The sequence below is a fragment of the Oncorhynchus masou genome, chromosome 15, assembly GCF_036934945.1.
Source record: "Oncorhynchus masou masou isolate Uvic2021 chromosome 15, UVic_Omas_1.1, whole genome shotgun sequence".
Lineage (NCBI taxonomy): Eukaryota > Metazoa > Chordata > Actinopteri > Salmoniformes > Salmonidae > Oncorhynchus > Oncorhynchus masou.
In genome coordinates this window covers 29,957,955-29,976,017 of record NC_088226.1, presented here as the reverse complement: position 1 = coordinate 29,976,017, position 18,063 = coordinate 29,957,955, and the positions used below count along the sequence as shown (strand labels likewise).

The window sequence follows — 18,063 nt, the reverse complement described above, 5'->3', positions numbered from 1 at the left end:
ATATAGGCTTAACCATTAAGTGTGTTGGGGTCATTAAGCTAAGGGAAGCCATCAACTAGTCCCTTGAGGTTCATTAGACATGCACTCTGAAGCCATTCATTCATTATTGTATTTATTTTAAAGTTCTAGTCTATTTGTATCAGTTTGGATCAGTTTAATTTGGGTATTTTTATTTTGAAAGCCAACTGCAAATCCTTATTGTGGCTAGCTTCACACATGTCCGTTCTTTTTAGCCGTGAGGGTCGGAAATTGCGGCGAGTATTGCGAACGAAATGGAAGAAATTTAGAAAAAGTTGTTGAAACAACAGTTGTGGTGGAATGCGAATAATATGGGTGTCAGTGCTGATGGTATGGAGCGGGTGGATGAGGGTCAAGGACCGGAATGGTCGGCAGTGGAAAGACATAGGAAGAAGAGAGATCATGATACAGAAAGCAGTGAAGCGTCTAGTAAATAAAGCATAAAGAGGGCCAAGGTAGGAAGCAAGAGTAGTGATGTGTTGGGAGTGGAAAGTGGTGTTTGATGAGACCACAGGGCCTCGCTTACACCCTATCCGACTAACTAATGCCGTATAGAAAGAGGTAGGTGAAGTGAAATTAGCTTGGTTCATTGGAAATGGTGGATTACTAATATTGTGGTAGCCAGGCTCTGCAAGAGAAGATTCTAAATATGGAAAAGCTTAATTGGTAAAAGATTAAAAGCCATGTCCCTGGTGCTTATGCTAGATTTGAGGGGAGTCGTTACTGGGGTCCCAATATCTATCTCCGCAGATGATATGAAAGAAAATGTGAAGGAAGGCAGAGTGATTGAGGCCAAAAACTTGATCAGTAGGAAATAGGGTCAAAGAAGTGAAAGCTTATCAGTGATGCTGAGGTTTGAGAAAGTCTTGCCGGGAAAGTGCAGATAGGATTCCTTAGTATCAATGTTAGAGAATTTGTCCCATATGAACTGTGGTGTTTTAAATGCCAATAAATGGGACATGTAGCTAATCAGTGTAAAGGAAAGATGTGCCAAGTGTGGAGGGAATCATGATGACAGTGAATGTGGAAGCAATGAAAAATGTTAAGTGCTGTACTTGTGGGGGAGAACACAGTGCAGCATTTGGTGGATGCCAGGTAGACTCTGTACCAACACCCCCCTGTATGTATGTATGCACAGTGCCTTGCGAAAGTATTCGGCCCCCTTGAACTTTGCAACCTTTTGCCACATTTCAGGCTTCAAACATAAAGATATAAAACTGTATTTTTTTGTGAAGAATCAACAACAAGTGGGACACAATCATGAAGTGGAACGACATTTATTGGATATTTCAAACTTTTTTAACAAATCAAAAACTGAAAAATTGGGCGTGCAAAATTATTCAGCCCCTTTACTTTCAGTGCAGCAAACTCTCTCCAGAAGTTCAGTGAGGATCTCTGAATGATCCAATGTTGACCTAAATGACTAATGATGATAAATACAATCCACCTGTGTGTAATCAAGTCTCCGTATAAATGCACCTGCACTGTGATAGTCTCAGAGGTCCGTTAAAAGCGCTGGATGGAGCGAGACATGATGTCCCAGATGTGCTCAATTGGATTCAGGTCTGGTGAATGGGCGGGCCAGTCCATAGCATCTATGCCTTCCTCTTGCAGGAACTGCTGACACACTTCAGCCACATGAGGTCTAGCATTGACCTGCATTAGGAGGAACCCAGGGCCAACCGCACCAGCATATGGTCTCACAAGGGGTCTGAGGATCTCATCTCGGTACCTAATGGCAGTCAGGCTACCTCTGGTGAGCAAATGGAGGGCTGTGTGGCCCCCCAAAGAAATGCCACCCCACACCATGACTGACCCACCGCCAAACCGGTCATGCTGGAGGATGTTGCAGGCAGCAGAACGTTCTCCACGGCGTCTCCAGACTGTCACATCTGTCACATGTGCTCAGTGTAAACCTGCTTTCATCTGTGAAGAGCACAGGGCGCCAGTGGCAAATTTGCCAATCTTGGTGTTCTCTGGCAAATGCCAAACGTCCTGCACGGTGTTGGGCTGTAGTAAGCACAACCCCCACCTGTGGACGTCGGGTCCTCATACCACCCTCATGGAGTTTGTTTCTGACCGTTTGAGCAGACACATGCACATTTGTGGCCTGCTGGAGGTCATTTTGCAGGGCTCTGGCAGTGCTCCTCCTTGCACAAAGGCGGAGGTAGCGGTCCTGCTGCTGGGTTGTTGCCCTCCTACGGCCTCCTCCACGTCTCCTGATGTACTGGCCTGTCTCCTGGTAGCGCCTCCATGCTCTGGACACTACGCTGACAGACACAGCAAACCTTCTTGCCACAGCTCGCATTGATGTTCCATCCTGGATGAGCTGCATTACCTGAACCACTTGTGTGGGTTGTAGACGCCTTCTCAATCTACCACTAGAGTGAAAGCACCGCCAGCATTCAAAAGCGACCAAAACATCAGCCAGGAAGCATAGGAACTGAGAAGTAGTCTGTGGTCATAAACTGCAGAACAACTCCTTTATTGGGGGTGTCTTGCTAATTGCCTATAATTTCCACCTGTTGTCTATTCCATTTGCACAACAGCATGTGAAAATTATTGTCAATCAGTGTTGCTTCCTAAGTGGACAGTTTGATTTCACAGAAGTGTGACTGACTTGGAGTTACATTGTGTTGTTTAAGTGTTCCCTTTATTTTTTGAGCAGTATATATATAAATTTACTGCTGCTTTGTAATTACGTGATACTATTATCTCTTGTTCTTATCCATATTTTTAACCCTGCACTGTTGGTTAGGGGCTCGTAAGTAAGCATTTCACTGTAAGGTCTCTGCACCTGTTGTATTCAGCGCATGTGACTAATACATTTGATTTGATCAGTCATGATGCAGAGGCCGAATAACTACAGTGCAGACTGATGGAGCTTACATGGATGTACCTGTGGATGTACCTGTGTGGTGTCAAAGGACACATTGATAAAGGACACATTGATAATTAATATCATAATTAACTTCATAGCTTTTATTGGTAAGGTTATCAATATGACTCGGGTTGTGGAAAGCAGAAATGTCAGGTTGAAGGTTATTGTGGAGATGGAAAAATAGATATTGGGGGTAACAGATGTTACTATTGAAGTAGTTGCTGAACAATCCAATTCTATGCAATCCTAAGGGCGGAGTGTTTCAGCGTGATATAGGGCGCCTTCGTAAATTCACTCTGGATGCTCTGCTCAGAAATGCGAGCGCTCTGGTTCGAGCATCTAGAGCTTGATAAGGACGAATTTACGAACGATGAAAGGTTCCCAAATAAAGATGGCTGAAAACAGAGAAGGCGTGACTGCTCTCTTTTAGTTAGTAAACAATGTGGTTTCATCTATTTTTTAGACTGGCTGACAGTGACAGTGTTGGAGACAATGTAAGATCAACACATTGGCCTTGCAACTTAACTTGCATTTGGCGTGACCGTCTGTCACTAACCTTGTTTAGCTACAGTAACATCAAGCTAACTAACTAGCCAGCTAGCTAACGTTAGCAAGTGCAATCAGCTGATTGTCAGCTGGAATGGCAATAGCTAGAGTAGTATAACGGAACTTACTTAGCTATTAACATATCAGGCTATTCAAGACAGATACAGTAACTAGCTTGCTACAGCAGTCTTTCATGTTTTTTTTAAGAGTATGACACTGCCAACATTGACATGGAAATCCGGAATATGTTTAACACCCAATCCGCAATTTACACACAGACGGATTCTAGACAATGCCGAAAAGTGTACCTGTGCGATTGATGACTTCAAAATGCACATCAGACTGAAAAGGAGCACCTTCCAAACCCTCTGCGAGGAAACAGCTACCCAAATAACCAACCAGGCAGTCGGTCGGCCATCCATTGTAGCAGACTAACAGCTCATGATTGTTCTGTGGTTACTAGGAAATCAGGGGTCATTCAGGTGAATATTGTTGTGCCATTATAAACCAATCATGATCATGGATGTGATCAGGTACAGAACTTGACACAATTATGTCCAAATCTACAGTACCACAACGTCATAACGAGCCAACTCCATCACAGCAAGCTACCGTAGTCCATACACGTGCACAGATCAACAACATACAATTATAGACCTAGCTACTTCAAACACTGTAATAAGTTGTCATAATGTTCAGACAACGAGTAATCAGGGCCACAAGACTGTTACTCACGCATTTCAAAATATATAATAAAATGAACGGCAAGACATCTGCAATAAAACTTACCAGAAATCCATCCTGCAAAATGGTCAATCGGTTTTGTTTACATGATATTGACATGACCTTTCAACTGTCACAACGCGCTGTATTAATAGACACATGGTAGCGCCGACGCATTTATTTGGTTTTGCGTTTTATTTTCATGGTAGTACAGAATTTGGCAGATCATGATTGGTAGTACATTCCAGCACAGTAGGTGGCGGCATGCACTTTAAACGTTTGTTTGTGGACCGCCATGAAAGCATAGAAGAAGAAGAAGGTTCTTTCTTTCAGGCGTCGTGAGGCCAGCTAGCGATTAGCAATGGATACAAAAATATCTGGGAAGAGTTTTCGCGTGAGCGACGGAGACTGGATTTGCCCTGATAAGAAGTAAGATAACGAACAAGCTACATTTTGAGCAGACATGTTGTTGAAGCATTCAAATAAAATGTTAGGCTTGCTGTGTCTAGCTTTCACCACATGTTAGCGAAACGTGAATGAGCTAGCTAACGTTACAAAGGACAAGGCCCAAAACGATTTGATATTGTAACTACCTTGATACTAAAATCACTAACGGTAGTTATAGCTAGCAACAATTATATTTGCTAACGTATCTCGTTAGCTGTATTGTTAACCAGAACTCACTAGCTAGCCAGCTAACGTTACGTGTGTGCAGCCAGTGCATATAACATCGTTTGAAAGCCTAACTCCCCTTGATGTGTGGTACAGCTTGTTGGGCAACTAACCCCGATGTTCAATGAAAGAAGGATGGCTTGCTAGCACACACTAGCGACACTTCCTAGTGTTGGCTAGTTAGTTGACATAACTAACGTTAGTTATGTCAACACTGGTTTAATTTTACCCAGTGTGCCAATGATAAGTGGGGGTTTAACGTTAGATGGTGGCTCGCTATTGTTGGTCAATTATTTTCCACTCGACACAATTTACAGTTATACTTTAGTAATTTAGCAGACGCTTTTAACCAGAGTGACTTACAGTACCGCGTGCATACATTATCATACTGGTTCCCCGTAAGAATCGAACTCACAACCCTGGCGTTGCAAGAAGTGACATTCTCTAAGTGGCCCACACTGTACGATAACATTTTCTCTATCACTAATTCAAGTGATACAAGCTAGCTAGCTAACCAATTCGTATTGAAATAAAAAAAAATCCTATGCCCCGGGTCTTTCCTCTTCCCAGCACACAATTTTCTATTAACAAATCCGTGTACCAACATTTGTCCGACCGCCTTGATTCGGTCTTATGTAGCAAAATTTGAAACTGTGTTTACATTGGATAAAAGCAGAGACAGAGCTACACAATTGTATTTCATATACTTCATTAGAGTAACAATGGGAAAGTAAATTCTGCTTTGAAAGATGATAAACTTGTAACCTCACTTCTGGGGTACCTACTGAAGAGCTCTTCATTGTGTACACCCATTCAGTATCGTTCACACCCTCTTAAGCTTTAGCCCTCACCCAAACGGACCATTTTACTCACCCTAGTAGAACTGGTTAGGCTGTTTTCGTGTTATCCAGAGTGTTGGTGACTAACTGCTGCTGGCAACAATTTAATTGCGATTTTTAGCTGGACGTTTACTGACACTGGACATATTCAATGGGTGTTGAGTGTAAGTAAATTAGTTATTCTGCGTTCTGGCACACTTGGATGTGAGTGCTCTGAAATAGGAGTAGATGGCCAAACCGAATTTATGAACGCACCCAAAAGGGTTACATGCATAGTGGAGTCTTTTGTTAGCTAGCTAAACAATGAACCATAATCTCAATTTGTTACTACCCTGCATGAATCTACAGGTCGCTAACCAACCAGGCTCAATGTTAGCTAGCTAACATTAGGCTATAACTAGCCAAGCAAATGGCTCTGAGATACGAATAATAAGATCATAGACGTAATGTTAGCTAGTGAGACAGCCAGCTAATGCTAACTAGCTAACGGTACACTTGAAATTAAACCACTTTCTGTCCGTTAGAAATGTGTAATATCTGAATGTAGACTCTTACCTGTATACATCATGGATGGACGCATCTCCTGTCGGATTCCGTGGTTGCACTTAGTTTCAAGATGTAATCCGGAGATGGAGAACGCACCTATCATACTCGAATTCCACTGTTTTCAAAACTTGGTCCTCCAGAAAGTGGAGAGCAACACTTATGCAGTTTTACTACACTATTTTTTTTAAATGCCGAACTAGACAGGATTACCTTGACATACTGACCAGCTCAAATAGAGGCGTGCTATATGGCCGAGATGAGTTTGGATTGGTCTGCATGTCCAGCCCACTCATCTCAGCCAATCATGGCTAGTGGGAATGTTGCTGCCTTTTTCTGTGGCTAAACCAAATAGGGTTGTAATTTTAACAATTGTATTTGTATTTACAGATGGCATACAAGTTTGTTAATAAGGCACATGAAATTTCACATGTTTGAGAAGGCATTTCTGCCCAAACAATGCTTTTTGATAATTTTACGTTCCTGTGTAAAAAATACGTGTTTTTGTTTTTTGGGCATAGCGCTTGGGCTCAACTCCCACATAACCAGTCACATTTATTTATTATGCAATGGATTATTTTTATTAATCAGTTATCTAATCAAGGCAGGGCCCCCCCACTTACCCACGTGTGGGCCCCCTATCTCGTCTCCTCCCCATCTGACAAATAGCAGAGCGGCAGCAGCTATCTACACTCTTTGAGACAGGCTCCTGAATCCTCCTGTGGTTGGTGGTTGCTATGTGTATGTGTGTATATAGATTTATAGATATACACACACATGTATATCTACAAATCTATCACACACAGTGCATTCGGAAAGTATTCAGACCCCTTCACATTTGTGACTCATTTCAGGAAACTAGGATTATGTCGAGAGTCACTACTTCACATGAGAGCAGTTTGAACCCAAAATGTGTTTGTTTTTTTGGGCAGAAATGCTTTCTAGAACATGTGAACTTTGTGCCTTAAAACCTCTTATGGATAGGGGAGACGCTAGTGTCTCAACTGGCCAATAGCTGGGGGAAATGGAGAGCGCCAGATTCAAATAAAATGCTATAAAATTCAAACTTTCATTAAATCACACATGTAAGATACTCAATTAAAGCTACACTCGTTGTGAATCCACCCAACATGTCAGATTTTAAAAATGATTTTCGGCGAAAGCATAACAAGCTATTATCTAATAGCCTGCACCGTCTGCACTAGCAGTAATCAAAGGAGCTAGCATAGCAGGCGCTACACAAAACGCTGAAATAAAATATAAAACATGCATTACCTTTGAGCTTCTTTTGTTGGCACTCCAATATGTCCCATAAACATCACAATTGGTCCTTTTGTTCGATTAATTCCGTCCATATATATCGAAAATGTCCATTTATAAAGCGTGTTTGATCCAGATAAAAACGCAACGTCACTACAAAATATTTCAAAAGTTGCCTATAAACTTTGCCAAAATATTTTAACTACTTTTGTAATACATCATTAGGTATTTTTAAACGTTAATAATCGATCAAATTGTCGACGGGGCAATCTGTATTCAATACAGAAAAGGAAGGAAACCAGCACTGCTTTTCACGTCTTGCGCAACTCACAAGTGTCCCCAGTTCCGAGTTGGCCTAGTTCTTCATAGCACAAAGGAATAACATCAACCATATTCCAAAGACTGGCGACATCCAGTGGAAGCGGTAGGAACTGAAAATAGGTTCCTATTAAATATCCAATGGCAAAGACAATATAGGGAACAGAGAGTGAGAAGAGAAAAAAATCTTTAGTTAGTCCTCGGGGTTTTGCCTGCTACATAAGTTCTGTTGTACTCAGACATGATTCAAACAGTTTTAGAAACTTCAGTGTTTTCTATCCAAATAATATGAATAATATGCATATCTTATATTCTTGGCATGAGTAGCAGGAAGTTGAAATTGGGCACGCTATTTATCCAAAAGGGAAAATTCTGCCCCCTAGCTTTAAGAGATTAAAGGCACAGTCAACTTAGTGTATGTAAACTTCTGACCCACTGGAATTGTGATACAGTGAATTATAAGTGAAATCTGTCTGTAAACAATTGGTGGACAAATTACGTGTCATGCACAAAGTAGATGTCCTAACCAACTTGCCAAAACTATAGTTTGTTAACAAGAACTTTGTGGAGTGGTTGAAAAACGTGTTTTAATGACTACAACCTCAGTGCATGTTAACTTCCGACTTCAACTGTATATAGGGCATCAGCCTGTAATGTACTAGTGATGTCTATTTAATTCTGATGGCCTTGAGTTTGAAGCTGTTTTCAGTCCCTCGGTCCCAGCTTTGATGCACTTATACTGACCTTACAAGTAACAACCTCATGAAGCTGGTTGAGATAATTCCAACAGTGTGCAATGCTTTTATCAAGGCAAAGGTTGGCTACTTTGAAGATTCTCAAATTTAACAACTATCTAGATTTGTTGAACCCTTTTTTGTTGTTGTGGGGTTTTACTACATGATTCCATATGTGTTATTTCAGTTTTGATGTCTAGTAGTAAAGATAACCCTTGAATGAGGTGTCCAAATTTGACTGGTACTGGGGTGTGTTCAAAAGTTTGGGGTCACTTAGAAATGTCCTTGTTTTTGAAAGAAAAGCAATGGTTTTTGGTCCATTAAAAATACCATCAAATTGATCAGAAATACAGTGTAGACGTTATTCATGTTGTAAATGACTTGTAGCTGGAAACGACTGATAAAAAAAAATGGAATATCTACATAGGCGTACAGAGGCAAATTGATCAGAAATACAGTGTAGACGTTATTCATGTTGTAAATGACTTGTAGCTGGAAACGACTGATAAAAAAAAATGGAATATCTACATAGGCGTACAGAGGCCCATTATCAGCAACCATCACTCCTGTGTTCCAATGGCACGTTGTTAGCTAATCCAAATTTATCCTTTTAAAAGGCTAATTGATCATTAGAAAATTATTTTGCAATTATGTTAGCACAGCTGAACTTAAGCTAATTAAAGAAGCAATAAAACTGGCCGCCTTTAGACTAGTTGAGTATCTGGATCATCAGCATTTGTGGGTTTGATTACAGGCTCAAAATGTCCAGAAACGAAGACCTTTCTTCTGAAACTCATCAGTCCATTCTTGTTCTGAGAAATATAGGCTATTCCATGTGAGAAATTGCCAAGAAACTGAAGATCTCGTACAACACTGTTTACTAATCCCTTCGCAGAACAGCGCAAACTGGCTCTAACCAGAATAGAATGGGAGGACAAGTACATCGGTGTCTAGTTTGAGAAACGGATGCCTCACAAGTCCTCAACTGGCAGCTTCATTAAATAGTACCCGCAAAACACCAGTCTGAACATCAACACTGAAGAGGCGACTCCGGGATGCTGGCTTCTAGGCAGGGGTTTGTTATGATCAAATAGCCTTTTTAAAATGAAAGCTTTGGATTAGCTAACACAACGTGCCATTGGAACACAGGAGTGATTGTTGCTGATAATGGGCCTCTGTACGCCTTTGTAGATGTTCCATTAAAGGTCTGCCGTTTCCAGCTACAATAGTTATTAACAATATCTGCACTTTCTAATCAATTTGATGGTATTTTAATGGACAAAATTGTGCTTCTTTCAAAAACAAGGACACTTTTATGTGATCCCCAAACGTTTTAACTTTTTTCCCCCTTCTTCCTCATTACTGGCTTCAGACCCAGTAAACCCCTGCATTATATGGCCATGGCCTCAAGGAGTGTTGATTGACATTCTGTGTTTCAAAATGCAGAAGTATCGATCAAAAATAAATGGCTTCACTGTCCTGTCTCTGTACAGTAAAATAATTGTTGTATTGTGCTGTATGAGGGTGTCCAAAAACGCAGGAACATTTTACCCATTGTTCAAAAGAGTTGTTTTTGATTGGACATGTGCTCATTTTGACACATTATTTTCCTCTAGGTGTGGAAATGTGAACTTTGCAAGAAGAACAAGCTGTAATAGATGTGGCAGTGGTAAGTTATGTCTCTATATGACCCAGTACTACACTTATTACCCTGTCATGACTCTTTACACTTGTCAAGATGAATCGCTCCACAAATGTACAATCGTTTGGTTGGAGGAATAGAGAGATTCATTGTGATGAGACTTACAGTTGTAAATACTGGTTCTCTTGATGTCAGTCAGCCTGTAAAGAAATCTGTGAGTCCATCAGAAAAGTAACCACTGACAATTCATGTTAGGCGGTATCAAGGAATAACATGACCAGGATTTGTTTCACTGACTTCGGAGTCAAAGGATTGTCACACCAACGTGAATCCCTATCTATCCAAAACAGAAAAGACAACAGAGGCAAAGATGATGAAAGCAGGAGGGACAGAGATTGGCAAGACCCTGGCTGAGAAGAGTCGGGGCCTCTTTAGTGCAAACGATTGGCAGTGTAAAACGTAAGTGATTAGCTAACTCTTCATTAAACTTTGACTCGTGCATGGTGGATCTTGACACGGGTTATGCTTTGACTGTGTCGGATAAGCACATGATTGTATTCCTTTTTAATATATAGCTGCGGCAATGTGAACTGGGCCAGGAGGTCTGAGTGCAACATGTGTAACACACCTAAATATGCCAAGCTCGAGGAGAGAACAGGTACATTACACAACACTGCCCTAGAAGTTTTCTGTCATGTTTTGAAATGCATTACCTCCTTGGATATTCCTAGTTAATTCTTAATTCCATTGCCCTTTCCTGTTATCAGGATATGGTGGAGGATTCAATGAGAGGGAGAATGTGGAGTACATTGACAGAGAGGAATCTGATGGAGAATACGACGAGGTGAATCTCTTTTAAGAAGCCACACTATGTGCTTATAACTGTCAAGTAATACTGGTTTATGATTTGGTCTACTTTAGACAATGTTGCCATTCCGTTTACACTAATACTTTTGGATTTCAATATCTGCCAGTTTGGGAGAAAGAAAAAAAAGTACCGTGGGAAACCTGGTAGCAGGTCTTCCTCGAAGGAGAGTGAAAAGAAGGCGGAACCAGTGAAACCAGAAGAGGAGGAGGAGGAGGATGACGACGAAGAGGAAGGAGACCTTTCAAAATACAAACTAGATGTGAGGACATGGTCCCTGAGATGGGGAAATAAAATGCAACCTGTGCTCCGCATTAACTGAACAAGTTTGGGGGCAATATGGCTCTTTTCCATAGCTTAACATTCTTGTCCAATATCAGTATGCAGCACAATGTGGAGAACCCACATTGCATCAGAAAGCTCGCCACATGAGTTGTTAATAGGCCATATTGCAGTAAAATATTGTGCAACGTTAAAGGAAAATTAGCTTCTTATTGGTCACTTTCAGAGAGGACCTCAGTTACAAACAGGGATGGAAGTGTCCATAACCTTAAAGTTAAAAATATAATTTGGACCTAGTTAGCACCACACCTCTTATATTTTGAAACCGTGATCTCTGGTTCCCCAGGATGAGGATGACGACGACGACGATGATGATGCAGACTTGTCAAAGTACGATCTGGATGCCAGTGGTGATGAGGGGGAGAAGGACAAGCCAGTCGCAATAAAGGATAGCACCCCAGGGTCTTCCCAATCCTCCTCGGGCTCCTCCAGCTCTCGGTCCAGGTCCAGGTAAAAGGGTACAGGTCAAGGGTAACTCCAGGCAAAATGTCAGTATCAGCTCAATATTCCTTATAACCTATTGATCCTCATGAATTATGTACTTTTGTGCTACTTTTTTTCTCCTGTTTTGTCTTTTAAGTGATTCAGTATGTGTGTGGGTTTATACCCTAATCATAATGTGAAAAAGGGTACTTGTGCTTATTTGTACACTGAACAAAAATCTAAACGCAACAATTTCTAAGATTTTATTGAGTTACAGTTCATATAAGGAATTGTCCATTTAAATAATTTCATTAGTTCCAAATCTATGGATTTCACATGACTGGGAATACAGATACCTTTTAATTTAAAATTAAAAAATAGATTGGGCGTTCATCAGAAAACCAGTCAGCATCTAGTGTGACCACCATTTGCCTCATGCAGTGCGATACATCTCCTTCGCATTGAGTTGATCAGGTTGTGGAATGTTGTCTCACTTCTCTTCAATGGCTGTGCCAAGTTGCTGGATATTGGCGGGAACTGGGACACGCTGTTGATCCAGAACATGCCAAACATGCTCAATGGGCCACATGTCTGGTGAGTATGCAGGCCATGGAAGAACTGGGACGTTTCCAGGAGTTATATACAGATCCTTGCGACATGGGGCCGTGCATTATCATGCTGAAACATGAGTTGATAGCGGAGGATGAATGGTACGACAATGGGCTTCATGATCTCGTCACGGTATCTCTGTGCATTCAAATTGTCATTGATAAAATGCAATTGTTTGTTGTCCATATCTTATGTCTGCCCATACATGACCCCACCGCCACCATGGGGGCATTCTGTTAACGACGATGAAATCCGCAAACTGCTCAACCTACACCACGCCATACACACTGTTTGCCATCTGCCCGGTACAGTTAAAACTGGGATTAATCCGAGAAGAACACACTTCTCAAATGCATAGACATCGAATGAGCATTTGCCCACTGAAGTTGGTTATGACGCCAAACTGCAGTCGGGTCAAGACCCTGGTGAGGACGACAAGATGTAATTCGGAGTTCGTTTCTGACAGTTTGTGCAGAAATTCTTCGTTGTGCAAACTCTTTCTTCAGCTGTTGGCTGACTCGTCTCAGACAATCCCGCAGGTGAAGCCGGAAGTGGAGGTCCTGGGCTGGCCTGGTTATACGTGGTCTGCGGTTGAGGCCGGTTGAACATACTCCCAAATTCTCTAAAATGGTAGAGAAATTAACAAATTATTTGGCAACAGCGCTGGTGGAAATTCCTGCGGTCAGCATGCCAATTGCACACTCCCTCAACTTCTGTGGCATGACACAACTGCACATTTGTGACCTTTTAGTGTCCCCAGCACAAGGTGCACCTGTGTGTGATCATGCTGTTTTAATCAGTCTTGGTAGTCCATCCACCTGACAAGTGTGGCATGTCTTGACAAAAGAGAAATGGTCACTGACAGGGATGTTTAAAAAAAATAATTGTGGAAGCAAAATTTTAAACTTTTTGTGTATATGGAACATTTCTGGAATATTTTTCAGCTCATGAAACATGGGACCAACACTACATGTTGCGTTTATATTTTTATTAAGTATAATCTGTTTTTTGTAATTTGTTTCAACTAATGTTTTCAGATATGTTGTTGATTTCTGTATTGCGGTCAATTGGTTACAAAGTGAAGGTTACTGCCATGACTTAAAAGTTGATACAACAATGTAAGATGGCGTATGACATCAAAAGTCAGGGGGGGGACTGGGCATATTCACAAGTGTGCATCTTTTCATGCTTTAGAATGGTTGGTTAATGCTTGCCGGTTTAATACTTGGTTTATTGTTGATTGACCTTTTTATTTTAGCTTGAATTAGATACTTAAAAAAAAGGGGGGAAAAATAATCCCTTGTATAGTCCAGTTTTAGATAAGTTGATTTGTCACAAATGGTCCAAAGTAGCCAGTGATCATTGGTTTATGTGCAACATTTATCTCTTTTGCCATTGACTGACTGTTAGTGTAACTTGTTTGTTATCATCCATGTGCATTCCCCTTGTTTTCACTCTCTAGAAAATATTGTTACATTTCTTGTTTTCTATTTTTCAGATCCCAATCAAGAAGCTCATCCAGTTCCAGATCTCGCTCCAGTTCCCAAGAGCGAGGCCGGTCTCGCAGGTCCAACTCCAGGTGAATGAGGTGACATGCGCTCCCCTTAGGAGAGAGTGTATGTGACTGGGCAGAATGTTCCAGAAACCATGTTGCCCTATTTAAAGTGTAGAAGAGGCTGTGCATTGATGACCTCAAATCCTACAGTTTCTCCATATATGGTTCCTTCTTTGGATGTCCCCAATCTAATTATGGAAAGTGTCACAACATAATGACAAGTTTGTCCCTGTTTCCGAACAACTATTTCTATGTCCGTTGGTCTTTTTCATATCCATTTTAAGGCTGCGTCCCCAGTGTTTCACTTCCTGTGCATTTGGAAAGTATTCAGACCCCTTGACATTTTCCACATTTTTTTACTTAATAGCCTTATTCTAAAAAGGATTAAATTGTTTTTTTCCTCATCAGTCTACACTCAATAACCCATAATGACAGAGCAAAAATTAATCAAATTAAATTTATTATAAATTAAATTAAATGCACTAAAAATAAACTGATATCACATTTACATAAGTATTCAGACCCTTTACTAAGTACTTTGTTGAAGCACCTTTGACAGCGATTACAGCCTAGAGTCTTCTTGGGTATGACGCTACTAGTTTGGCACACCTGTATTTGGGGAGGTTCTCCCTTCTCTGCAGATCCTCTCAAGCTCTGTCGGGGTGGATGGGGAGCGTAGATGCACAGCTATTTTCAGGTTTCTCCAGAGATGTTCAATCAGCTTCAAGTCCGGGCTCTGGCTGGACCATTCAAGGACATTGAGACTTGTCCCGAAACCATTCCTGTGTTGTCTTGGCTGTGTGCTTAGGATTGTTGTCCTGTTGGAAGGTGAACCTTCCAACACGCCCTGATTGCTCTGGTGCAGGGTTTCATCAAGGATGTCTTTTTTATATACATTTTTATATACACATTTAACCTTTAACTAGGCAAGTCAGTTAAGAACAAATTCTTATTTACAATGACGGCCTACACCGGCCAATTGTGCGCCGCCCTATGGGACTCCAAATCACGGCCGGTGACGCCTCTAGCACTGCGATGCAGGGCCTTAGACCGCTGCGTCACTCGGGAGCCCTGTACTTTGCTATGTTCATATTTCCCTCAATCCTGACTAGTCTCCCAGTCCCTATTGCTGAAAAAACATCCCCACAGCATGATGTTGCCACCTCCATGCTTCACCGTCTTGGGGGTTCAAAACTTCTTCTGTTTTAAGAATGGAGGCCACTGTGTTCTTGGGGCCCTTCAATGCAGCAGATTTTTTTATTCTACACTTCCCCAGATCTGTGCCTCGACACAATCCTGTCTCTGAACTCTATGGACAATTCCTTCGACATCATGGTTTACTTTTTGCTCTGACATGTCCTGTCAACTCTGGGACTTTATATAGACAGGTGTGTGCCTTTCCAAATCATGTCCAACCAATTGAATTTACCACAGGTTGACTCCAGTCAATGGAAACAGGTTGCACCTGAGCTCAATTTCGAGTCTCATAGCAAAAAGTCTGAATACTTATGTAAATAAGGTATTTCTGTTTTTATAAATTTGCAAACCTAAAAAAAAACAACCTTTTGCTTTGTCGTTGTGGGTGTATAGATTGATGGAAATGTGTTTATTCAATTTTAGATTAAAGCTGTAACATAACAAAATGTGGATAAAGTTAAGGGGTCTGAATAGTTTCCGTATGCACTGTACCTGGTTTGTTATTGTTTTTGCCTCACTGATTACTTGATTTATCTCTACAAAAGCTCCAGGTCTGGAAAGGCCTCTTCTCCCAGGAAGAGGACTCACTCGCCCTCCTCCTCACCAGAGAGAGAAAAGAAGCGTAGTCGCTCCAGGTCCTCATCTGGAGAGAGGAAAAAAAGGCGCTCTAGATCACGATCGTCCGAAAGGTTTGGGTTTCTGTGGAATACCGCAAATGGTGTACTGAATATTAGCCTTGCCATCTACTACCCTTTTCACTACGAGAGTCAAGATGTTGATGTGACTTACTACAGTACCTTATCTTAATGCTGTAATATCAGATGCATGTGTTGAATTTAAGCCTTAGTTAGAGGGTCGTGCCTGTCCACCCTACTCACCTCTCTGGTATTTTGTTTCGTTTCAGGCGCCGTGGCCAGTCCTCTGGATCTTCCCATTCTGGCTCAAGTTCAAAACAGAAATAAGTTTAAAGCAGCCCGTAAAACGGGGAAAAAGGAATCTTAATGCCAGTGAATGATGTTTAAAAAAAAAAAAAAGAAACAGGACAGATCCGTTCATTATGCTGTTCATTTTACCAGAGCTTTGCAGTACACAACAAATATTTTCCTTAAAAAAAGAAAATAGTGACATGTCTCTTTTTACCATTCATTACATGCTGCCTTTTTTAGAGCTCAATAAGCTCCCTGTCTGTATCAAGTGTGTAACTTTAGGTGTTCAATAGGCTTATGGTGTCTGGTCCTTTTTGTTGTTGTTGAAACAGAATAATATTGAAGAGGCAACATCCAATTTTAATCCAAACTGCACAATATCATGGCAGGAAACATTTTAATCCAGTCATTGTTAGGTTTTGAGAAATGAAAATAGCATAGAATGAACTTTCATTTTTTACCAAGGATGTTTTAAAGATGTTGGTCTTAACCCCTGATTTACAGTGATTCGGGAACATTCTTGTGTGTGTGTGTGAAATTGTATAAGTGAGGCAAAAATGACCAACTCGGGTCTGTAAAACCATCTTGAAATATCTTGTGTTCACCAATAAGCTTGCTAAACTAATTTGATGTCCTGTTAAGTCTTTTCTATGTTTTGAGGTGAAGTGAAGGTAAGTATTTTTCTTTACTTTCTAATATTTCTTGTTTTAAATAATTGCAAGGTATTCCAATGGTGTTTTAGGCTTAGGAAATAACCCTAGATGATTTGGTACTGACTGTTGTTAGGCCACCAATGACAGTTGAGGTAATACTAAGTATATGTCTTACAGTAATTCATGTTTAGAGCCTATAAAATCACTACTCAACTTTGGTAAGTGTGTATGTGAAACTCAACAGGATTTCATGAATACTTTTTCTATTGTGAAAGCTAAAATCTTTGCTTTGTTTCTCTGCTCTGTTGTATACTCAAACAGTTCATGATTACTGTGCAGTAAGGATTAATTTAAAAACATATATTTTTTTCTCTTCAAAATGACAGTATCAATAGAATGTGTTAAGATCTTGATCTCTAAAAATAAACTGAAATGTAAGCAGCATGAATAAAATCCCGTCAATCATTGCTATTTTTAAATGCAAAACTCACAAGGTGTGAATGTCAGGAGACCATTTTTTTAAATGACAGTGTGCCCGATCTCGGCCTGTGTAAACGTAATACGGTGGGAAATGTATCTCTGGTTGTCGCAATAATCACCTACGTTCCATGTGATCCATGATACACGCCGATGCATCCCCGTGGGGAAAGTATGCAAATTATTGGCGCTTTCAAGACAACCGGGAACTCGGAAAAAAAAAAGAGTTCAAATCACGATCAGTGATCTTCAGGTCGGAAAGTCAGCGCTCTGGAAAGATGCCCGAGTTTCCGATTTGAGAATCCGAGTTGGATGACTTCAAAATTCTGATTTCCCAGTTTTGAACCCCACTGTCCAGGAATTTCAAATGCCACCCTCTACTGACCTTGAGGGCACTACTATAATCAAAGCACATAATGTTACGGATTAATCCTATTTTATTGACGTTCAGTCCTGTCTTTAGGTGGCACTTAAAATACTAGCAGACTACATTATGGAGCCCACTGTTTAATTTTCAGACCAGATCATATCGTCCAGGAGGCTATGTAGAAACGCACTACAGGGTTGGAAATCTGGGTTTACAGGAAACGTGTTGAATATGGCAATTCTACTTTAAATCCAGGAAGCAGCCTTTCTACTTGCCATTCACCAGCGTTTCATGAATTATTTCAAAATAGATTCGGTGCTTGCCGAAGAGTGTTGCTTACCAACTATTGTCATTACGGCTGGGAGGTACTTCAAAAAAAATGTCTAAATAAAAAGTACATGCAACTGAAAAATGTCTTGTCTGGAAAGAATATTGTTTTTGACCAAGTGCGTATGCGCCAAATCCATCTATTC

At 40.8% G+C, this 18,063-nt stretch overlaps 1 protein-coding gene across 2 annotated transcripts; it reads left to right on the top strand.

Moving 5' to 3' along the window:
* Nucleotides 1-4,466: 4,466 nt before the first annotated feature.
* Nucleotides 4,467-17,188, top strand: zranb2 (zinc finger, RAN-binding domain containing 2). Of its 2 annotated transcripts, XM_064989064.1 has the most exons (10): nucleotides 4,468-4,597; nucleotides 10,151-10,203; nucleotides 10,527-10,635; nucleotides 10,752-10,834; nucleotides 10,944-11,020; nucleotides 11,151-11,303; nucleotides 11,670-11,833; nucleotides 13,914-13,994; nucleotides 15,713-15,856; nucleotides 16,072-17,188. In XM_064989064.1, the coding sequence occupies exons 1-10, from the start codon at nucleotides 4,530-4,532 to the stop codon at nucleotides 16,127-16,129; spliced, it is 990 nt and encodes a 329-aa protein (XP_064845136.1). In that variant the 5' UTR covers nucleotides 4,468-4,529; the 3' UTR covers nucleotides 16,130-17,188. The 2 variants fall into 2 exon arrangements, with proteins under 2 accessions (XP_064845135.1, XP_064845136.1); XM_064989063.1 differs by having other exon boundaries at nucleotides 4,467-4,597; nucleotides 15,713-17,188.
* The last annotated feature ends 875 nt before the right edge of the window (nucleotides 17,189-18,063 follow it).

Bases quoted from the DNA above. Each gene is read 5' to 3' on its own strand.
- zranb2 (XM_064989063.1), top strand. From the start codon at position 4,530: ATGGATACAAAAATATCTGGGAAGAGTTTTCGCGTGAGCGACGGAGAC. The intron at 10,204-10,526 runs GTAAGTTATGTC...TATCCAAAACAG, and splicing joins CTGTAATAGATGTGGCAGTG to AAAAGACAACAGAGGCAAAG. The intron at 10,636-10,751 runs GTAAGTGATTAG...TTTAATATATAG, and splicing joins AACGATTGGCAGTGTAAAAC to CTGCGGCAATGTGAACTGGG.